The sequence below is a fragment of the Psammomys obesus genome, unplaced genomic scaffold (genome assembly GCF_907164565.1).
Source record: "Psammomys obesus unplaced genomic scaffold, mPsaObe1.curated_primary_1811, whole genome shotgun sequence".
NCBI lineage: Eukaryota > Metazoa > Chordata > Mammalia > Rodentia > Muridae > Psammomys > Psammomys obesus.
Genome location: NW_026585644.1, coordinates 14202223 through 14226646, shown reverse-complemented (window position 1 = coordinate 14226646; position 24424 = coordinate 14202223). Strand labels below are relative to the sequence as shown.

At 43.5% G+C, this 24424-nt stretch overlaps 1 protein-coding gene across 11 annotated transcripts in view; it reads left to right on the top strand.

The window, feature by feature from the left end:
* The window catches only part of Myt1l (myelin transcription factor 1 like), a 371904-nt gene that overhangs the window by 253680 nt on the left and 93800 nt on the right, over positions 1–24424 (top strand). For 8 of the 11 annotated variants that reach the window (XM_055624913.1, XM_055624903.1, XM_055624923.1 and 5 more), the window contains 2 exons: positions 5018–5379; positions 21379–22350. In XM_055624913.1, coding sequence (XP_055480888.1) covers positions 5018–5379; positions 21379–22350 — 1334 coding nt within the window. The remainder of the gene's footprint in view (positions 1–5017; positions 5380–21378; positions 22351–24424) is intronic. The other 3 variants (XM_055624950.1, XM_055624932.1, XM_055624966.1) reach the window with 1 other exon arrangement.

Genomic DNA, 24424 nt, shown 5'->3' with positions numbered 1-24424 from the left:
AAAGGAAAGGGGAAAGGAAAGGAAAAAGGAAAGGAAAGGAAAGAAAAAAGGAAAGGAAAGGAAAAAGGAAAAAGGAAAGGAAAGGAAAGGAAAAAGGAAAGGAAAGGAAAGGAAAGGAAAGGAAAGGAAAGGAAAGGAAAGGAAAGGAAAGGAAAGGAAAAAAGTAAAAGGTACACTGGGAATGTAGTTCAGTACTGTACTAGCATGTGAGGCCCTGAGTCCTACCTATAGGACAATAAAAAAAATGAAGAAAACAGTATTCATATATGCAGTGAGTGTTCCATCAGCGACATTCTGGACTGAGCTGCAGAAAACACCGTCTGTGGGTGAAGTAAATGTTCTGCCAGTGACATCATAGGCAGAGTTGCAGCTAGAACTCAGTACTTCAGGATGGTTACTTACTGTACAATGAAAACGTCATGAGCCACACAGGAAATGGTCATGAGTGACCAGAAAGAGCCACTAGGAAGCTCTGAGCTGGCTTAGCAGCACTAAACACCTCCTTAGCACAGCTCCCCCGAGAGGCCATGAGATGCCTGCATCCATCTTCTCCTACCAGTGACTTTGGCAGAGACCATGAACAAAGAAGAGGTTACCAATCTCATTTTTAGTTACACAGATTCTATTCCTGTTTAGTAGCTGTACAAGGAAAACACAAGTTAAAAAGTAATAATAACCCAGGATCCAGACTTGGGGAAACTGTTTTACACATTCAAGTCCATGGAGGTACACCACAGGAAGCACACTACAGAACACACAGAACTATTCAAACAACTCAAAGTCAAAGGTTTATATGTGTTTCAAAGCTAAGACCCTCGGGGTTCCAGAGGCTGAGCTTGAGGACAGTGGGGTAACCAGCGCTGGGCCTCACTGGCGGCTTCATGTCAATAGAAAAAGGTTAAGACACGGAATTCAGAACCCCACTTCTGATTAAGCATTATTTCCCTTCTCTCTCTACTTTCCATGTTCTCTTCTATCTCTGAACAGAGACATTACACACAGTTTGAGGGCAATTTGAGGCGAGTGTAGAGCCTGATTCTTTGGGGTGAGGCTGCAGCTATAATTGTGCCTGGTGCCTGCATTAGGGACTACTTTATGGAAACACTTTGGAAAAATTATAAAATTGTTTTGGTCAATGAATCACTATTGAACTACAGTGATGTCAGCAATAAACATATCTGCTAATGTTTCAGCTTAGCTAAACCCTGATGTTTCAGCTATGTATGAAAAATATAAGTGCAGTCGAATTGCAGTGTTCGCATTGTATTTTATGTGAACTGATGGGACTGGAGGAGAAGAAAATCAGCCCACTGCAAATGAATTATATTTCCACAGCCTCGGATTAGTCCTCAAGTGTGCACTGCTTGGAGATCAGGGAGGAACTTTCAGTACAGACCTGCGACCAAGTTGCAACACTGCTCCTCCCCTGCAGGGCACTCTTCCCATGAATGCCCAGCATTAGCGGGTCCTTCTAAGTTCGCCTTCAAGAATCTTTTGCTGCTTTCCAAATTCCAGCCCTCTTTTCCATGGTCCATCGTCATCCTCATCTTCATCATTTCTTCACTTGCCTATTATGCACTGAGCAATGTAGAGAGGCTGCTGAACTATCCAATGACTGTCCAAGGGAGCTTTGTGTGATGATGAAATTCCTCTCTGCCCTGACCACTAGCCCCAAGTAGTCCTCAGTACTTGGAATGTGGGTACCACAGCACAGAAATTGGACTTCCAATTGTATTTCACTCAAACCATGCATGTTGTGAGGCTACTGTGTTAGATGCTGCAGCTCAGAAACTAAGTGTCAGAAGAACATAGGTCCTTCTGTCACCTGACCTTGGAAAAAAATAAAGGGAGCATGTGAGCCATAATTACACTAGAACACGGTACAGTCTCAACCTTCTCCAGTGAGGATATAGTTGATTGTCCTGTGAGTGTTCAGTGAGCAGCTACCTCCAGATAGGTTCTACTGGCCACTTGGAGAAAGCATACAACTGGTGAGGCTATGCCATATGATTCCAAGGATTAAAGAATGAGTCGCTGGACTGTATTCTAACAATTGCTCTTGGATACTCTCTTCATGGGAAACATGAGGAGAAAAGCCAAAGATATTAACTGTAGCCCTCAGCAGGATGGCTTTATGGCTTCTTCAAGTACTCTGCCACTGATTCTACTTGGTTTTCCCAACCTGAGGCATTCCAGAACGGTAATCTTTGTTGTCATGCAGAAATACATGAATGCAGTGATGGACAGGAACCCAAATGTGGTAGCTCATAGCACTCCAGGTGCAAAAGTGAGGGTGAAGCATCTCTCCTCCTCCTCCCCAGCTGCCGCCCATCAGCAGATGTAACACCCACAGAAACATGAGTTTGGCTGGATCTACACCCCATATGCAGTCCTAGAGTTTTCCAGGCCTCTGCTGACCTGAACAGGCTCCTGAGTCAGCTTCTAACATAGGCTGAAATGTGTCTGGACTCAGACTTTGTTGTCCCATTAAAAGTAGACACCAGGAGCTTGCAGTCAGAGAGAGAGGTCAAAGCATTTGCAAAACGCTTAGGTGAGACTATTCTCAGTGTGCCTTAAGGACATAGAGAAACACCAGAGCAACAAACAAAATAAATTGGCAGGAAATATTAGCGTTTGATGCCAGTGAATTCTACTGTTATCAAACTGAACCTATATTTCCCAAAATGTAAGTAGGCTAGGAGACAGCCTACACTTAGATAGTATGCTCCAACAATAAGAATGATTGTCCTTGTTAGTCTTAATGATCTCAGATATTAGGGCTCTGAAGGTCTAGTAGCCCTTAATCATTTAGATGGGCAAATTCATCCTCTGCCATAGAGCCCGGGTGTGTTGAATGCAATGTTTATGAGGTGTATATGATGACTGGGAAAGCCCTCAATACCTTAGTTTCTGATATATCAGGCAGAAACTGACAGTGTTTCAAGGATGCTTAACCATAAGGGAACTTCTAACCAATAGGAGACACAGCTGTCAAGATACAACCACATGTCAATGAGATCAGAAGCCATTGTATTATTATTTCACAGCAAACACTGTCAAAGATTGTGGACTTAGTCTGGGCAGGCACTAAATCTACCTCCTCGTGTTTATTGTTTGCATTTCATAATTAAGGTATCAGTGTGAGATTAATACATTTTTCAGTTTCAGCTGGTAATTCTGAGGTACCCAGTTGAAAATCTATCCAAAATTACTCAACTGATAAGCCCTGCCCACAGGCAAGCTCCATTCGCCATGTTCCAGAACTGCATACCCTGCCCTCCTGCCTGACTCCAGTGTACACCCTCACCTCTTTTCATGGGATATTGGTACCTGTTACTACCATGAAGGTCTCAGAGCGCAGGAAAGGCTCCCTGATGCTTTAGTGACCAGTACCTCTGGAGACAACCATCAGGCTACACTTGTCAGGGCCTAGCCCATTCCACTGCCAGGATGCCACACAGGTATCCCTTTATTGGCCATCTCCACCTCAGTTCATCATCCTGATAGCTCACCATGGCCTCTTCAACATACAGGTCTAATGGCATCAGCAAGTGCCTGTAAGAGCTCAGACAGAGTCCCATAGTCAGCCCACCAGTTGGGTCTGCCCCTGCCTGACACAGCACACAGCCCCAATTATTTTTCTCTCTTGCCCTCACTACTCTCAACTCTCCAGGACTTGCATTTCAGTTTCGTAAGCCATCTTGTGCTGTCTCTTACATTTATACTGCTTGCAGATTATTTTGATATGTATTCAAGTGCCTTTTTAACTACCAGATGGCACTTTCCTACCCTTTAAAAGTTCTTCCCAGCATCACGTCTTTCTGGAGGTCTTCCTGGCATCTGATAGCCTGCCTCCTGAATATGGTGCCCTTCACATACTATAAGAGATGACTTACCACTCTTAATTTATTCATTTGGCCTAATTGTTTCAGTGCCATGATGTTTGGGTGTTTGGGGCATATGATACAGAACAGTGAGGAATCGGAAGTGATACCACTGACATGTCAAAGTTATCACAGAACCTCACAGCCTTGGAGCAAGGATTTATTCCTTTGCATCAATATTTGCTGAATATCACAGGATTTCCATAGGATGGCACTGGTTGGCCAAAATCTGTGATCATGTCACTATTCCTAGGTCCAAACTGAACCAACCCAAATCTGAAGGACTCTCCTATGGTACTGACCATTTGAAAAGGGAGGTCACATGACATTCTAAACACTGATCCTTATTTCTTAAAACACATACAGGCTTCCTGAAGGAAAAAAAAAAAAAAAAAACAGGCAACATCGTTTGTCCTTTGTCAGGGAAAGAATATAAGCTCAGGTTGGAGAGAGGGTATGGCCCAAATTCATCTTGATTTAATGGCAATGGCCAATAACCCCAAAGTCATTCCCTGGGAGCTGGTATGGAACCGATATTATCCAAGACTGACAGTGGCCAGCCTTTAAACGGGGCAGCTCCTGTCATTAACATCTGTAGTTTGTCTGGTTCTAGTGGTTCTCATATATGAAGATATTATTGTGTCTTCAAAATATACAGATCCACGTATATTCAAGTGCTTTTTAAAGAATACACAGCTTAGATTTTATATAAGTCAACATGTTAATATGGTGTGCATAACACACATATGTAAACATAATGTATGATATAGATCTAGTGAAATATTTAGTAAATTGAATCTGGACATTGAACTGCCTGAGATGCATTTGGAGGAAGGGTTTCATAGCCATCCCCCTGAACTAAGGTCTTCAAGCCATTTAGAATCACAGTAATGGTGAGCTGGAGGACTCCAGTTACATGCTAATAGGAATTAGACAAATGCAAGCTGTACTTCGTTGTCATGTCATTTTCATTAGCAGAACTATGTGTGAAAGAGCAGTAGTCCCCTGCCTGTCTGCATTTGCATGGTGATATTTATGCCCAATCCCAAATATCTGCAAGGAATCCCATTGCTCTGATATTCAGGCAGTAACATAAATCTCTTTCTATACCCCTTTTTTGTTTTTTTTATTAGTGTATATGGTTGTCCTTTGGCTAAAAAAAGAAAAACGCAAGATAAACAGCCCCAAGAACCTGCTCCCAAGCGAAAACCATTTGCAGTGAAAGCAGATAGTTCCTCAGTAGACGAGTGCTATGAGAGTGATGGTACTGAAGACATGGATGATAAGGAGGAAGATGAAGAGGAGGAGTTCTCTGAAGACAATGATGATCAAGGGGACGAGGATGATGAAGATGAGGAGGTGGACCGGGAAGATGATGAGGAGATTGAGGAGGAAGATGATGATGACGATGATGATGATGATGGGGATGATGTAGAAGAGGAAGAAGAGGAGGAGGAAGAAGAGGAGGAAGAAGAGGAAGAGGAAGAAGAAAATGGTAATCTTTAAATATTAACAAAGCTTAGGCCATGCGTTAGGGCCAGATTTTTGCATGAATTTTCTAGTGTTAATATCCTTGGCATTCTAACAATTACAGGACTAAGTTTGCTCAACACTAAATGGATAAACTGCTTATGTGCAGTTTATCTCAAATAATTCCTTTATGTTGTGTTCTGGGCTTCATATTTCTGTGTATTGTTATTTAGATTGGTTGTCATAACAATTTGCTGAGCTATGTATGGCAAAAATGTAGGAAGAAAACTAGTCTAGCATGTCTGGTGTTTAAGATGTTCTGTCCGAGAGATACCATGACTGACTCAAGCCTGGCTGTTGACACAGCCTTAGCCTCCATGCCTCCAGTGTGTGAGCTGAAGAAGTAGATTCTGTCTGATGATTGTCACCATATTTGGTGACTGTCATGTGGCTGGGATAAAAGGAGATGTTACTTAAAGGAAATGAATAGTAGATTGGTTGTGTGCTTCTATATTTGAGAACCAGGTTTCTGCTTTGAGGCACAATCCTGTGAGTTGTACAAGCAAAGTACAAGCTTACTGTGAAGTGTATGGGTTGCTTCCATAATTTACACTAGAGGATTCATTTTTCTGTTCTGTTTTCTGTTAGCACAAGACTCAAAATTATAATTTTTGAACCCTATCCTAAATATCATTTCTTTTCCAGAAAGAAGTGATGGTTTTCTTGTGATCCTAAATTGAACTTTTTACTGGCTTAGGGTTTGCCTCATAGAAATGCCAAAAATGATGGAAAAATGATGATAAGACTTTTTTTCTCACTCTTGTATCTTGGGCGCAAAACATTTTCAAGAATATGAATTCTAAAACAGCTAACTTTCAGATACAAGTATATTAATTATTTCGTCCATTGGAAAGAACACATCAAGATGTTTAGATCATGCAAGTGAGCCAGGCGTCACTACTCCTATGTGCAGGCATGAATGAATGTGCCTCTTGCAAAGCCATGGCCATTTGGGTTAGGAAGCATGAACTTTATTGGACAGTCCTACACCACTACAGAGGCTTAAAGATATGATAACAGTTTGCTACTCACATTCTCCCTGTTTTTTCATATGGCATTACAGAACGCTGTGTGTGTAGAAGCTTAGCAAGTTATATCATGGTTTGTGCCAATAATTACTGCAGATGCTACCCAGTGTGCTGTGGACAAACGTGCTGATGTCACTAATAATCTGATAAGAATTAACTCACGGCCCTATGTAATGAAATGTGAGGAAAGATGGAGAGGATACCAGTTACATAAATATTTAGCGACCCAGTATCAGCTGTGTGCAATTCTTAAGCGATATCTTTAGTTGCCTTGCTGATGAGTGATTTGTATCTTAGCTGTGTGGCATCATTGCAATCATATAAAATATTCTCTTGCATATTCTCATCATGTTTGTGAAGCAAGAGGCACTAATGTTCAGGGTTATGAACATTTGGTATGCACAAAGTCTTGTCCAAATTTAGAATCTGCTCCACTTTCTAAACTTAAATCTTTCAGTTTTGTTTGCGGTCATGATTTAGATAATACACCTTTTAAATATACAAAGTGACATGTTTTGAAAGGTTCTCATAAGTCTTATTGAGATACATAACTGTGACTACACAGGCTTGAGTTTTTCTGACTTAGCACCTAGATCTTGCTTGCATAATGAGCTCAATAGCAAATCAGAACCAAAAAACTTTAGCTGGACCAACTCAAGCCACTGGACATAACCAGCAGATATAGGACAGGATCATCAAACAAGCAATCTCATAATTTATAACTACACAGGCCCCAGAGTTTTAAAAAGAGAACACACGTAGCCTGGTACCTATGCTCAGGCATCCAGCACATGCTGAGGATGACTATGTGTAGAAACAGAAACCCCTCAGAAGGGAGCAGGGCAATCCCAGATATGCAGTAACCACTGAGCGGCTGCTTTTAGAACTCAAGTCATCTGCTCCCCAGATAAGCACCTTTTACGATCCTGTCAAGTGACTTGAAAGACCTACTGAATGACTAAGGAGGAGCGCAGCCTACCAGCTGCTGGGAGACTAGTTTGTTTGACCCTGTGAGGCAAGTATGCCCTTGCCAACGCTGGTAGAAAGTGAGGCCCCCTGGCCCTTTCAAGCACTCCTTCATGTGCTTCCCAGATCCAGGAGCTGCTCTTGTGGAGGAGGATCATCCCCTGTGGTTCGGATTGTTGTGGGTGGTCTTGAGGGGACACCAAAGGCTTATTCAGTGCTCCCACAAATCTTTGACCATCAATGAACTTCCCTGTGAGCCTCCTGGAGAATCTATCAAAGTCTCCACTGAAGAGCCTGGAAGCTGGTGTCCAAGACACTGTTTAACTAGCATCATACAGTGGTGTCCCAGTGCTTCACCGTCCAGGTATTTCATAACCTGCCAGGGTTGGGAATCTCCATCAAAGGAACTCCAGAGCTTTGTTGATTCTTCATGATCAGACTCTTAGTTGTGCTTACACTGTTTCAAAGAGGCTTTGAGAGGCAGGAATCTATCAAGCTCCTATTTTCATATCCTCACTGTGCACACACTATTTTTTACCTTATTGTGGAAGTCAGTGCCCAAATTTCTATCAGTAAATGCAAACTTGTCCCAGATAGCCCTACCACGCATAGACAAAACACAGTGAATGCAAGATTCCTGTAGTGTACAAAAGCCACCGATTTTTAGTGCCAGTGGCTGTCCTGAGGGTTGTTTTTGTTTGTTTTGTTTTGTTTTGTTTTTGTCTTGTTTTTCCCTCTATCCCACTGGTTGACATTATAGCCCCATCTCAGGCTGAGATTGCAGCAGGTTTCTCTAAGGCTGGCTGCGTCTCATTCGTGCAAAGGCTTGGACCTCAAATGAGAAGCAACGAGGACAGACAGCCTCCTGGGGAGAACTTAAGCAGACCATGTTTAAACCACAATTTTCACAAATGCCGCAACAGACCAGATGATGTCCAGTATGGGAAAGTCGAGGCGGTGATATGGGAATAGGAGAACACTTGAACTGGCATCTGCCTAAAGACCAGGCTCAAAGCCTCAGGTTATCTGTGCTGATAGGGTGCTACTATGTCATCCAAAAATCATTTTCCCTTCACTATAATTTGAAATGTATTTTTTTTTGTTTGAGATAAAATATTTCCACAAATCATCAGATTATTATGAAAGGTGCCCACCAATTGTAAAAGAAACATTATTTAAAACATGAGAATGAAACATTTCACTTTAAGGATTAAACCAAATGAAACGGCCCTGACATTGTGTTTCTTCTGAGTACATGCATTTATAAAAACTGTATTTTTTTAGTAAGAGCTGGAGAGGACAGGAGGTCCATAAGGAGAGCAACAGAACCAAAAAATTTGAGCGCAGGGGTCTTTCCTGAGACTCATACTCCAACCAAGTACCATGCATAGAGATAACCTAGAACCCCTGCACAGATGTAGCCCATGGCAGTTCAGTGTCCAAGTGGGTTCCATAGTAATGGGGACAGGGACTGCTTCTCATATGAACTGATTGGACACTGATTGCAAAGCCATAGCCATTTGGGTTATGCTCTTTGATCACCTCCCCCTGAGGGGGGAGCAGCTTTACCAGGCCACAGAGGAAGACAATGCAGCCACTCCTGATGAGACCTAATAGACTAGAATCAGAAGGAAGAAAAAGAAACCCTCCCCTACCAGTGGACTTGGGGAGGGGAGCGTGTGGAGAAAGGGGAGGAAAGGAAGGTTTGGGAGGGGAGGAGGGAGGGAACTAGAGGGGAGATACAAAGTAAATAGAGTATAATTAAAAATAAAAAATAAAAAAACTGTATTTTTTATAAAGTGGACAAATCACAGGCTTGTATCTTACATAGTCTTATTTTCAGAATACATAGTGGAAAGTGCACAGTAACTATCCAAGTCCATGTTTATTAAATAACGATTATCTGTCCTGAAGGTGAGTTACCACTCAGTGTATTAGCAGATTTGGCACATACTGTGATTAAAGCTCTTTCAGGATCCCCATAATGAGAATACAAATTCATAGCATAGATAATGCATATAAGGTATGGTTCATTTTCACACTCCATCCGCCAAAAAGAGTAACCCCTTAAAATATTATATGCAGTCCTGTCTCGAAACCCCCCCCCGCAATTTTAGATGCAGATAGTCATATATATTTTACATATGCATTAGTGCATGTCCTCTGGAGCCCATGTTTCATCTCCCCATAAACAGGAAGAACTGGGCAGTGAGTGGTCTAGAATGAAGAAGACAAAACCACTATCCTCCTTATCTCACGCTGTTTCTTTAAATGCTCTGCTGCTGCTGCTAAAATGTGGGGTCTCCGTGTGGCATCTGCCTCTGGCATCTCAGGACGTCCCTGAACACTGAGCACGGCAAGCCTGTCCCCACAATCACTGGTGAATCAGTGCAGGTGCCCTTTCAGTCAGGGTGCCCTTGCCTTCCACATCCCGGATCAGGCAGCAGCCACGGGTGTGCCATCCCTCCCTGCAAGCTCATTTGGAGGAGTGGATTGTTGCAAATGTTTCTATTAAGAACCTTCTCTAATATGCTAGACAGTTGCTCAAGGCCAGACAGGATGAAACCACACGATGTGGAGGCAAAGTGGGAGGGGCGGCTTTTCTTAGAGCGTCGTAACCTCGCAACCTCGTCTGCTGTCCCTCAAGTAACAGCAGACCGGCAGGTCACGCTTGCAGATTCTGACTTGGGACCCTGTTCTCACAGACCTCACTGTGAAGCAGCAGACTTGTCTCTGAGACCGTCTTTACTGGAGAGATCTCACTCTTCAGCAGTTCCATTTCAGAGGCCACACGATGTGCATTCCTCCCCACAAAAGCATCCTTCTAATTATAAGGCTTTCTGGGGTGTTTTCTTCCAAGCAGAGGGATGTGTGGGGCCCCCAGCTGCACTCAGCTCCTGAGCACGTGTGAGGCCCTGGCTGGTGTGGTCATGAGGGATGAGGATAAAGGTGCTGAGCGGTCTGCACTGAGGCCCCACAACTCCCCTGTCTCCCCTCAGGGCGCTGCTCTCCATATTGATTAGCCAATTATCCTTCTGTATCTTTCCCAGGGACAGGTCCCTGATGAGGGAAGCAAGCTGAAATGCAGACAGACTGTGAAAATCAGAATTAGCCAGCCAGTGTTCTACTGTAGTCAGCAGAAAAAGCAATGAGTTCTGAGACCAGCACAGCACAGAGATGGTGTGTTTAGTATGCAAGGCTTCACCTGAGGAAGGCTGTGGTCACAGTTGGGAGAAAAAAAAATATGGTGGATTTTTATCTTCTTAGAATTAACCTTCTCAATATACACAAAAGTCTTTTGTGGGGATGCTAAGAATGCAAGTGTGCTGAGGTAGACGGCACTGTGGCTTGAGAATGAGAGAGGCTTTATTTAGCCTCTGGTAGGAGGCTAAAGTATCAGTCCATAATTAAAAAAAAAAAAAAAAATTCCTACCCCATGTCCCCATGTCAACTAGTTTTTGCTTAAATATGAATAAATTTTGTCATATTTCATGAATGTTTGAGTGTTTTGAGACAAATCAGAAAACATGATGAAAATATAATGCTTTCTACCCACAAGATGCAAGCACATTCATAGCATGCTGGAGGCTTGCCTTTTCTACAGCAATGAAAACAGGATGTCGTGCGGCTCGCTTTAAAGTCCACTGTGGAGACTCAGCAGTGTGGTTGGTGTGTCTTGTCCATTTCGTTTTCACCAGTGCTGTATCCTCACAGTAAAGCATGGCACCAGGGGGCAATCCCAGCTCTGCCCATGCCGCTTACCTTGAGAAGGTCATCCAGCCTCTTAGGCCTCACTGTAAAGCAAGACTCACCCCCTTACTCTTGCCCTGTCTTGCTCTGCAGCCTTAAGCAGGCGCAAGACACAAAGGCTCTGGGCAAGTGTGCATGGTTTGCAACTGTAATGCTGTGGCCATCATCATGAGTAACTATATGATAATGTCCCCTGTGTTTTCTCAGTTGTGCATCATTCTCGACCTCTGGTTTTGCCTACTTGGAGCACTGACCTAGTCACACCTGCTCTGCTCTGGGGACAGTCAGTGCTCCAGACCATCTCCTTAGTTCCAAATGGGGAAAGGAGTAACTGAGAGCCAGGCATTGCGGAACAGTGTTCTCTGCTATGGCTGCACCAGGAAAAGGTCTCAGGGTGCCTGAACATAGTCTCAAACATTGTGCATGCTTCCTATATTTTCAGAGGGTGCTGCCCTAGCTGAAGCTTTATGTTTGGGTTAGGGTTTTCTTTTCTTTTTTGTTTCAATAAAGACTGAGTAAAAATAAGCAGGAGCACATGCACAGGCCTGGAAGAATGCAGAATTGAGCGTTGCACACCGAAGTGATAGCTTTGAGAATTCAAGCCTAAGACAAGAACAATCTGGAATGCTGAGGATTAGTAAACCATATTACAGAGAAAAGTCACCTCTGTAAGCTTCCTTAGAAGTGAGTCTGAATGGCTGCCAGGAATGAGAAACAGAAAACCCAGGGCCCTCCCATCCCCCAACTCACCACAGTCACATATGAAGCACACATATCTCAGCCTGCTCTGCAGACAGAAGGGCCAGGATTTTCACATGTCCCCTCACTAAGATACACAGCCACACTGACACCTGCCCTGTGGGCAGGTCCTCGAGGTTGGCCAGTCAACTTGAACACTCTGACCTGGAGAGGAGAGAGACAAACAGACAGATGGTGAGGCTCAGGCACACAAAATGAGTGACACTGAGAGAAACAAGCAGGCATGGAGACTGGCAGGCAGAAGTAGGCAGAGGGAGAAACAGAGACACTGGAAGAGCTGGTTGGTACATCATTGTCATCTCAGAGAGCGCGCACGGGTGGTAGGGTGCGGCTATGCTATTATTTCTAAATCTTCAAATCTAGATAAGCCAGTGTCGAAGTGTCATTGAGAAGCCCCTCAAAACCTTACGGATAAATGAAATTTCATTCACATCCCTTTCATTTAGTTCCCTAAGGAATGCAAACTTTGAGAAATAAACACAGTTCACAGTTTCTAAGTTAAAAGTGGCTTGATTCCCTGATAGAAATTATTTCTCCTTCAATCTACCTCATTTCATTGTACAGAAAATTTTGTTTTACTTGCAAAATGAACAATTTATAGGGGCTACAGTTGGTAGGAAGCTTGCCTGTCATTTATGAAGCCCTGAGTTCAATGACTACTATGACATAACATGGAGAGGGTTCATACAAGCCTGCAATTCCAGCACCTGTGAGGTAGAAGCAGGAGTTCAATCAGCCTATAGGTTGCTGTTTCCTATAGGAAGCCTCATTCCTCTATGCTGCTCTACAGCCTTAGAAACAGTGTGCCTGCGTGTGAAACAAGGACGGTGAGGGCTGGATCTTGTAGTTTCAAAGGCCCTGCCTGGCTAGTGTCTGCCTCCCTCCCATGGTTCATAGGTTCTGCAGAAGAAACTTGTCAGCCAGGAAAAAGTCAGAGGAAGCAGCCATTAGCAAGGCTGAAACCCAAAGCACCATGACTCATAATACAAGAAGCATGGCCAGCCTTACGACCTTGAATTAAAGGATCAGAAATTTTCCTTGGATGATTTCCCTCATCTATAAGGCAGCGAATGGCATATGGACTGCAGAAGGGTATCAGAAACCACTGGAGCAGCCTTAGGAAATTGCCACCTCTTACAGTAAAGCTAAGTATTTGGATTAGCTGTGGTTGCTGGAACCACAGTTCCCAGTACTAATGGGACGCAGCCACCTTCCCAGTCAGGAGAAGGCATCTAGGACTGGTATCTTGACATAATGTGGACAGACCTGGCCATGCCCCCATCCTCTGTGCCCACTTCTTCACATACTACATTGGCCATGGCACCTTGACTTTTCTGGAGCCTTGAAAAACTGGCACTTACTGTTTCTCAGCACACCTAGCCTTTGGAAAAGGTCTCCTTCCTTATGAAAACTGGTCTTCCCCTCCCCCCAGCTTCCTGACTCCTATACTCCCATCCAGCCTCATTTTTCTTCATACATGCAGCATATTAATATTGCAGGGTATATTCATTGTCAATCTGTTCAATGCTTGTGACTACAAGGATGTTGTCTTTTCATTTCATTGTTGATTTCTACATGTGACTTATAGATGGGTGTTAATATAGGTCACCCCCATCCGGGATACCAGGACTGGCTCATGCAAAATGTGACAACCATAGCCTTCTCTTCAGCCTGATGAGAAAAGAAGGCTGAGCTGATGCCCTTTCCAAGGGCTCTACCTTTTTCTGTTTAATTGGGAATCCTAGAAATGCCAGTATTTAGTTGGGGTTAATGGATGGTTACTGGAACTCCACGGGTATCTCTTTATCCTAGGTAGCCATTATTCTCTCTGTACCTCAGTTTCCTGGGTGAGACTATTTCTGCGAGAGGTTCCATTCCAATGATCAACTGAGCTGCTGGCACCTTAGCATCTTGGGGAGTTTGGGGAGCATCTAAATTCTTGCTTCCTTTTAGGAGACTATAAACTTTAAGACAATGTCAGAAACCAGGATCATCTCTGAGCAGGTGACTCATTGGCAGAGGAAGGTATCACAAATAGGCAGTTATGAGCCAGTCTGTGTTCTCTCAGCTGATTCAGTAGGAAATGCAAGACCACATCACATCTTTTTCAGGAATGACAGAGGCATTGGCCATGCCCACAAGCTAGACTGATTTACAAGGTTAGACTGACAGCAAAGTGCACGCAGGCATGAAGCAGACAAAATCAGCTACCGAGTGTGCTTGTGTTCAGACAAGGAGCTCAAGTTTTCAATGAACAGACATGGGTAGGATTGAGAATGAAGTCAGAACAACATAGCTTTCAGAAGAGAGGCTGGAAATTCACTTGGAGCAATTGTGTGTGACACATCAAAACCATGTCCCAGTATTTAGCAGCAACAAAAGCAAAGGCTCCTAGGAAGGAGCTGCTCCGGAGCAGCAAATGGGCAGGTATAGAGTGAGCAGGAGCTATGGAGACTGTAATGGCATCTGTGCTCAGAATTCTCCTCCCAGATCCAGTGCTGGGATACCCAGATACCCCATTTGTTCTCCCATCAGCTGCTTTCCTTCTCCTTCAGATGGGGAGAAGGGGACTCCTGAGGTGAAAGAAGGTATTCCTTGCTTAGTGGAATCAGCCATATCCTAGGAACCTTAGTCTTGAGAGGAAAAGCTTCAAAAGTGGGACCCAGGAGCAAGTGGCAGCTTCCCCTTCACTGACAGTGGCAGATACAGGATGGATTGTGGTGTAAACCTCTGAAACCCTTGGAAGGAGCCAAAAGGGAGCCTGTAAACTTTTCATCCCCTCCCCCACCTACATACACAGTTATTCTATGGCGAGGGATTACTACCAAATGGTCCTATTTACATTTGTTTCTAAAAGTCCCACTTAACCATATAAATTTCACTGACTATAGGAAATCAGAGGCAAATATCAATGATTCACTTTCAAGAGAGAATGCCTTTATTACTACCAGAAAACAAAACCCCAGAGTCACCTTCCCACCATGGCTCACTGCTTCGGGTGTCTCCTCCTATCCATAGCACTTGTGCCTCTTCTGCTTGGCACCTATGAATCGCATGCTGCCCTCCTAAAAATACTGGTCAGATAGAAACTAGCACTTGGGGATTTGGGAGTGGGGAGAAAGGCTTGGGTTTGAGACGACCCTGTTCTGCAATCCTTAGTGTATCTACAAGTGCTGAATAGTAACAGTATCTATAATAAAGACTATGGAGATGGTCTAGAAAAATTAGGTTAAAGCCAGAAACACTTTGGTACTGAGGACATGCTGATGGCAAAAAGGGTACCTGGCCTTTCGCCAAATGTGATGTCAGAACGTCCCAATGTTCTAGCAGTGAGAAGGATTCTAGTAGCTTGAAGGTAGTAGCCCTCAAGAACACAGAAAATCCTGTATGAGCTGTGAATACCAAGTGCTTCTTACAACACCAGTAACAAAGCACCAGCAACAAAGGAAACAGCAATACTTAATTAGAAAACAGGACAGTTGTGACTATGGTGACCACAGTTAGCACCACCTAGCTATAATGTGTTCATGCCTCTCTGTCCCATTCCCATGCCTCTCTGTCCCTTTCCCACCTTCCTTGTTGATATACAAGACTTTCATATGTAAAAGTGTTTGGGGGCTGTTGTCTAGCTCAGTTGAACATGTATTGATCTACTTGGAGCAGGGAACTAAGATCCTGGAGTTATGAGAAGTACTATATTCCGAATCTGTTCTACCTCCTATTACAAGGATACCAAGAGGGTAGGGGCCTCTGCCCCAGAGTCTGGGAGCTCTGAAAGCAGAAACCTTTATACGGAACAGCAGTGGGCTAGAGGACAGCTTCTCTCCTACCATCCAAGGAGATGTCACGTGTGCTGCACAGTGTGCCTGGGGTGGTGGAAGGAAGAGCAGAGAAGAGGTGCATGGTGATTATCCCTGGTCTGAAGAAGTGGAGGGGTGTGGCATGAGCTCCTGCGGTTAGAGTTAGCAGAATTGTGGGCGGTCAGGATCTGCCCTCTGTTGGTTTCTTTAAATGCCTCTTTAAATGTCACAGTTGGCGAGCCAGGGCTGTCTTGAATATCCACCCAGCGCACAGGTCTTATCTCATTTCCTAATCAGCTGTGATAGTTACTCTTCATTTTCATTTCAGAGTTTCCTAGGAGACAGGCTTTGGGTCTATCTTTGAGAGACAGTCCAGAGATGTTTAAAGAAGGAGGGAATACCTACCCTGAATGTGTGTGCGGGGGGTACATCTCGTAGGCTAGCAAGAGCCATGGAATTAAAAAAAATAAAAAAATAAAAATAGAAAGTCAGGTAAGTGCAGGCATTTTCTGTTCTTTGCTTCCTAATTTGTGAACTGCTTTCAGCACTATGGACTCTACCAACCTTCTCATGCATAGAAGACTGCATCATTTAATTATGGATCAAAATAAGTCCTTCTCCCCTTACCTTGATTCTGTCAAGTATTTAGTCACTACAATGAGAAAATTATACACCTTCCCAAACCCAAATGAACCTAAATTGCACTGATTAAGACACTGGTCAGTGGCAGGCAAGCTGAGCTGGCAACCCCAGCACAAGTGTCAAAAGTAGTGATTGAAACATGTCCTCAATTCCTACCAGGCCAGTGAACAGTATCCAAGGGAGAGAGAGCCAGAAGGTAGAGGCTAAGAACAGCAGTAGTCACCCAAGGGGGTGTACAGCAGAGATCTGCTTCACCTGACAAGAAAGATCTGGGATTCTAGCTTATAGTCTGCACCAAGGCCACTGTGTTCCTCTTCCAAGAAGACTGCAATCTGGTTGCTATGGAAACAGGCAGTGCAGAAGACTGGCAATGCAATCATGCACAGCATCCCAGTATGGTCTTTCAGTCCCGTCACTTGAACACATGTGACTTGTGGCTTTCTATGGTTGCCTTTCAGGAGTAGTAGCCACTAGAGAACCTTTCTTGGGGTCTCTACAAGGGTCAGAAAGGACAAAAGATCTCTACGACTATAAGGCTGGGTTTTGTATTCTTCTGAATTCCATTGGCTAGATACACACACACACACACACACACACACACACACACACACACGTACACACACACATATAAATGCACCCTGTCTATGAGACGTGGTATGTGTAATGTGCATATATGTGGCCTGATCAGTACCAAATATTTTTTAAAAAGTTGTGTCTCAAACACACCTTTTATAGATAAGCTCTAGTGCAAAGCCAGCATATGAAGTTCCAGCCATTCTAGGAAAATCTTCCAACTATGTGATTTTGTCTGTGTAGCATTAAAAAAAAAAAAATCTTCCTAGCAGTCAAGCTCAGAGGAGGGAGCTGTGGATCAGCTTTCATAAGGCCCTCACAGGAATCAGCATCATATGTGTAGCAGCAGTTAACACTGAGGCTGGTATCCAGTTAGTAATCATACAGGCAGTTTTGGTCTCAGACACAAAAGCACCTCTACCTCTAGGCTGGTTTCCATCCTTTGGAGGTAGATCAACCCAAGCTTCTCTGATTGCCATTCACACATGAAAATTCTATAATTCATCAGGATCACCTGGGCCTGGGCAGGTTGAGAGGTAGTTCCCGGTCTCAGTGAAGCCCTGGAGCTCTGTGAGATGACAAATCTCAAGCATAGAACTACAGAGGGAACACTAGTCTATCTTCTCTGCACACCTTGGTATTCATGTTCTTAATGTTTACTTAAAACACAAACATGTGTGTTTATTTTCTGAAAAATGCTTTGTTCATCATCTTTGAGATCCCCGTCTTTAAGAGAGCCTTTATCACCAGAGAGAAACAAGTAATATTGACTCCTGAAAGTTTTGTGAGCTGGAATATTTGTACAACATTTCTAGTCCCTGACTGGTACAAAAAAAAAATCTATACTATTTGCCAAAACCTATGGCTGTGATGGAGTCTTCTCAATGTTGGCCTCAGCAGAAAGACAAGTAACTGGTAAACTGTCTGAATATGGGAACCAGGCATGGAATTCCAAATGTTCACCATAACACTCTGGGCAAGGCTTGAGAAACAGTGCTTGCTTAGAGCCTGTTTGCTGATGACTTGGAGCCTGCTTCTCTCCACTAGCCCACATAATTAGGAGTTGACTTTAGTGGGGGCCTTGAAACAGTTAAATACTGGTAACTCGAGGAATTCTATTAAACTGTAAGGATTTTGGCCCTAAATGTCACTTTCTCAGCCATTTCCACATTTGCTGCTGTCACTCATGAGGCCTCAGATGACACTGAGCATTAGTAACTTGAAGAAAGGCCAAATCGTGCAGCACGCTCTGTCTTCAGATGCATTCCCTATTGCCTGCTTCCAGATTCCCTCCTTGAATAGGCTAGTTTTTCCAGGCATCTGCTCTGGGAGAGAAAACAACTACCACCCATGCCAGACATTTGAAATGCATGTAGTCTTGTGTGCCTCACTCTGGGGTTTGTAGGAACTTGCCAGGAGGGGCCAAGCAGATAATTATCCCTGCCTTTCAGATGAGTTCATTATGACTCTGAAAGGTCACTGTCCTCACCCAATCACCTGGCAGCAAAAGAGCGATGGGACCAGTTGTATACGCTTCCAATTTCCTATCTGCCTCACAAGACCATCAGAGCATATGGAGTGTTCCCCAATGTACTTCCCTGTGAGAAGCAGGCCTGCTACACGTTTTGGAGAAAGCATGGTACTTTCCTGGTACTCAGACAGGGAAGGAGCCAACCCTGTCTCATGGTTCCTCAGCTTCATAGGTCAACATGACTGAGATACTGTGGGATACTTATTCATTTTTCTTTTCATTTTCTTGGGGAGAGGTGACCCAGATTGACAGTGAGGGGGTGAGATGTATTCCTTAGCCATGTCATGTGGAAAGCAGAACAGGCATAAAACAAAAGCAAACAAACAAAACCAACCCGAGAGCAATCCTGAGATGAGTAAATGGAGAATCAACAGCATTATACCTGCCACATTTCCTGGTAGAGGCTCATGACAGTCTTATCCATTTCCAGAGCAGAATTCATTTTTAAGGTTACATATACCAACAGAGGTTAGACAGGATTGGGGGGAGGAGGTTACTACATTCAGCAACTTCCTCTTTCTTTTGTGTGTCCACGTGGGCACACAGGTGCGCACAGGTGTGCACGTACATTGCATGCGCACATGGCAGCCAGAGGACAGCAGAAGGCCCCTTCCTCTCTCACTTTCCACCTTGTTTTTAAACACAGGGTCTCGCTGAACTAGAACTCACTAATCAGGCCAGGCTGGCTGGCCAGCGAGCCCCACTTCCTCAGTGCCGGGATTACAGCCATATGCCACCACACTTGGCTTCCGTGTGGCTGCTGGAGATCAAATTCAGATCCTTACACTTGCACAGAAGCACTTTACCAACTGGAATTCCACAGGGGGGGAAGAGAGGACTCCCACAAATTGCCCTCAGACCTTCAAACATATACTCTGGCACGTGTACCTACACATAGTCAAAGAGACACAAATAAAATAGAAGTTTTAAGTTTAAAAAAAAAAACATTTCAACTCATGTCACATACTGTCCACTTCCAAATCATGGTTTACAAATTCATCCCATCGTTGATACTCTATAGATAATGGTGACTATCCCCAAGCCATCACAGTTGCTGGGTATGGACAGAATAGCTTCATCATTCCCAAGGATGATCCAGTTATAGCCCATGAACATAACCAAGTGTATAAATCAAGAGAACATAAACTCCCATTCCCAAAGGCTCATGAGAACAAGGTGCACTTAGCTCCCACAAGCCGAGCTGCCAGCCAGAGCAAGGTGTGCAGCGGCGATTAGCCCTGTCACACTTCTGATTATGTTTGCTAGCTCTGTTTTCTTCCCTTTTGCTGCTCTTTGATGACAATTTTATCCTTATAATACGGTGCAGGCAGAGCATGGTGAAATGAAGAGGTTTGTGTCCAGAGACAGAATCTGGTTCACACAGCAAGTGATGCCCTCTAACTAACACATGCTGATGTTTGGAGAGTGGGTCAGATCCTAAATATTTGTTGACTCCAGGTGGGATGTTATTTTCAGCTATTGCTATATTGAGCTCCAAATCTTTTTCCTAACATGAACCTCTTCTGCATAAAATCCATCACGAAAGCACCAGAGGTTCAGTATCTCAGATTTAGTCAGCTGGTGTTTGCAGCCAGTCAATGTGCCTCATTCCTCCAAATCATTATCAAACTCTGAAAGTTCCCTGGCATTTGAATCATGGAAACAAAGGACAGATGTGAAATGGCATCCGTTAACCATCCAACCAAAGGGGAATGCATTTGAAAACTCATTTATTATTATCTATGTTTCGAAATGCAGATGACAGCAATTGTGTAGAGTTGTGAATAGAGATTCAAATCCCAACTGCTCTCTGAGTGAAAGGCAAATGGGTTTCTGATGAAATAGAGGGGTTTACGTCATGCTTAACATGGACTTTTAAAAAGGCTTTCTCTAAGTATTTTGAGGTTGAATACATCTTATGCACGTTTCTCCAAGCTGATGAGATGGGAGAATGTATTACCATGGTAGGTCAAATTAAATGATAGAGTGCCACAGCTAATCAATCCAGTGACATTCGGTCAGTGCATGCCCAACTTGTTCAGACAGAGGATAAGAAGCCTTTGTCCCCTTCCTTCGTCCTGTCACTGTAGAGCTCCTGTCACTTCACCTTGGGCCTCAATACATTGACTGGAAGCGATCACACTCAAACTTCTTAATCCACTGTTTTTTGTTTTCTTTTAAGATTTATTTACTATGTATAAAGCTTTCTGCCTGCATGTACACCTACACAGCAGAAGAGGGCACCAGAGATCTCATTAGAGACAGTTGTGGGCCACCCATTCAGTTGCTGGGAACTGAACTCAGGCCCTTTGAAAGAGCAGCCAGTGCTCTTAACCTCTAAGCTATCTCTCCACCCCCCACCCCCCAATTAACTGTTCTTACGGCAGGGAACTCCCTGACAGAGTGTCCCCCTTCTGCGACTTCAGAAATCTGGGGTTGTCTTCCATGTCACCTAAGTATTATGAAAAGCAAGCCACTTAAAAGAGGTTACAAAGAACCTCTAGAGTTAGCAAAAGGAAAGTCCAAGAACGTTCAGAAAGTCAAGTGATAGGACAGATGTAATTGGTAGGCCTACTGTCGGCGGTGAATAAGGGCAATGCAGGCGGTAAAGTAGAATATTAAAAAATAAAAAGGTACAATTTTACATTATGTTTATCATGTTTAGTGGCTAATTTCAAGGTTAATTAAAGGAGTTTATAGCTCTCTGTGAATATCTTAAGTTGCATACTGCTCTTTTACATGATTCGTTTTCTTTAGGTCTAAATTTCCTACCCAGCAGCATATGTCTTATAAGACTCTCTTCTATGACAAGAAGGGTTTGACTTGCTGTGAGCCTGCTGCTCGTGCTCTAGCAATAAACTTCACAGACTAGCCACTTTTCTCTTTTCCTTTTTGTCTTCTCTATTTCTTTGCAGAAGACCATCAAATGAGTTGTACTCGAATAATGCAGGACACAGAAAAGGATGATAACAACAATGATGAGTATGATAACTATGATGAACTGGTAGCCAAGTCGCTATTAAATCTTGGCAAAATTGCTGAGGATGCAGCGTACCGGGCCAGGACTGAGTCAGAAATGAACAGCAATACCTCCAATAGCTTGGAGGACGATAGTGACAAAAATGAAAACCTCGGTCGGAAGAGCGAACTGAGTCTAGATTTAGACAGTGATGTTGTTAGAGAAACAGTGGACTCCCTTAAGCTGTTAGCACAAGGACATGGTGTTGTGCTCTCAGAAAACATCAGTGACAGAAGTTATGCTGAGGGAATGTCACAGCAAGACAGTAGAAATATGAACTATGTCATGCTAGGGAAGCCCATGAACAATGGACTCATGGAGAAGATGGTGGAGGAGAGTGATGAGGAAGTGTGTCTAAGTAGTCTAGAATGTCTGAGGAACCAGTGCTTTGATCTGGCCAGGAAACTCAGCGAGACCAACCCGCAGGACAGGAGTCAGCCACCCAACATGAGCGTGCGCCAACACGTCCGGCAAGAGGATGACTTCCCTGGGAGGACGCCAGACAGGAGCTACTCAGACATGATGAACCTTATGCGGCTGGAGGAGCAGCTAAGCCCCAGGTCTAGAACGTTCTCCAGCTGTGCCAAGGAGGATGGGTGTCATGAGAGGGATGATGACACCACCTCAGTGAACTCAGACAGGTCTGAGGAGGTGTTTGATATGACCAAGGGCAACCTGACTCTGCTAGAGAAAGCCATTGCCTTGGAGACAGAGAGAGCCAAGGCCATGCGGGAGAAGATGGCCATGGATGCTGGGAGAAGGGATAACCTGAGATCCTATGAGGACCAGTCTCCAAGACAGCTGGCTGGGGAAGACAGAAAATCCAAATCCAGTGACAGCCATGTCAAAAAGCCATACTATGGTAAAGGTAATATTTCTACCTAACGTAAGTTGCTTCAGGCAAATGTGAGCTAAGTGAGAGATGTTGATAACAGTCTGTTAGACTATAAATCATTATTAATTTTATGTCCATTGCACATTTTTAGAGTTTATTCTAGAACTATGTCATATGATAATTTGTCTATGGAACAAATAAAATATTTGTCTGAGAAACACATAATACAACTAAATTGCTGTCAGTAGAGAAGATGGAGGAGATCAAAGTGGAAAAAAGCATTCATGGAGAAGACAGGACTAGCTCATAGACATAGCTGTGATAGAGACCAATAAGGCCAAGCCACACTGTTACAAAGAAACCATGATCTGTGCTCAACAGTGGCAAGGGTTTAGGTAACAATCAGTCAATCAGAAATGAGGCACCTTATTCATAAATTGGATTGAGTAGGTGGCTTCATGATTTGTAAAATTATCACCCAGTGACAGTTATTGATGAAACTGGCCCCATAGAAAATACCCAAAAGGAATTGAACAGCAACAAGATGACCGATGGTGTGAGATAAGGGCAGTGACTGCACATTAATTATCTATGAAAGTTAGCGAAGGAAACCACTTGCCATGCAAGACACGAAGTAGCCACAGCTGAAACCAATAGCAATTACTCTAGGATAGTCATCCCCCTTACTAGCTCCATTGCATTGTGGAAACAATTCTGTCTCTTTTTTTCAAATACTGTGTATTATTTTTAAAAATCTCAAAACTATCCAATATGATAATTTACCTGAATTTTTTTATGAAATATGTGAGCACATATTTGTATCTATACATTTAACTTAGCTAACCCAACGGAATGACTTCTTGTTTGTGGTAGCATCTGTACCCAACTACAAGTAGGACAGATCTTGATTCATTCGGCTTCACGTAGCAAGCACTCTGGTATGGTTGATTCCTCACAAGACTCAGGGTGAAGAAAGAAACGAGCTCAACAATGAAACTGATGGTTTCTTAAATCTTTTCAGTATTATCACCCAAAAATGTTCCTTTTTCTGCTTTTCATTTTATTATGTATATTATGTATACTCGATTTCCTCACTATGGGTCATGAGATTTGGGAATTTAGTTTGGAAATCAGTTGCTGCACAAACTTAGGACAATCAGAAAAACTTCATCTTCCCTCCTGTCATTCAGCTGTGTTCCCTCCTCTCAAAGTGTGCTCAGAGCTCCGAGGCCAGGTGGACATCGCTATGACCCAGTTAAGCAGGCAGGAGCCTTAGCCAGAGCTCTGAGAGTTAGTGGTTATAGCTGGTGGGCCCTATTCACTACAAAGGCAAACACAGACCACCAGAGGGGTGCAGACAAGGACGGCAGATAGATACTGGTGTCACGGAGCTGCAGGCTTTCCTTGAAACACTATTAAATACGGCACATGTGTTTTCAATGATGGAGCTAGCCTTTGAATAAGGCATGATGACCTGATTAATTAGAGATTTTGAGTAGGATTTTTGAGAATGATAAAATTCAAACGATTTTAGAAAGAAATCTATGTCTTCCCATATAACTGCTGTTGTTCTGATACACTTTAGGCTCATGTTTTAGAATTCTCCTTAGTAGTTCCCAGGACAGAGCTCTGGCCTTGAGAATGAAAGTGAGTGACTGTGACTGACGGAAGGCAAACTAGGCAGCACACAGTCTGCATCCCCGTGGCTTCTCTGGTTCCCGCGGTCCTCCAAACCCAAGGCACTTTCTGCTTGGTTATTTTGCTTTACTTTCATGCAAAAACATGGAAATTTTCCTGGTTGCTTCCCCTACAGGAAGAGGGGTCAGTGAAGGCTAAGGTGTGTTTTGTCATGCAAAGAGGAAGGTTGCAAGCCTGAATTTTCTCATGAGATAGAAGGCACTGGTCACCACTTCTCCAGTTTCCCAGGTTTACTTCTGACCAAAGTTATTGCTGTTTTCCATGTTTACCTGACTATATTCAGAACCACATAGATGAAGCCAAGCAAACACACACACAGATGCACACATGTATCACAAACACTAGTGTACGCACACACATACCAAAAAAAAAAAAAAAAAAAAAAAAAAAAAAAAAAAAAAAAAAAAAA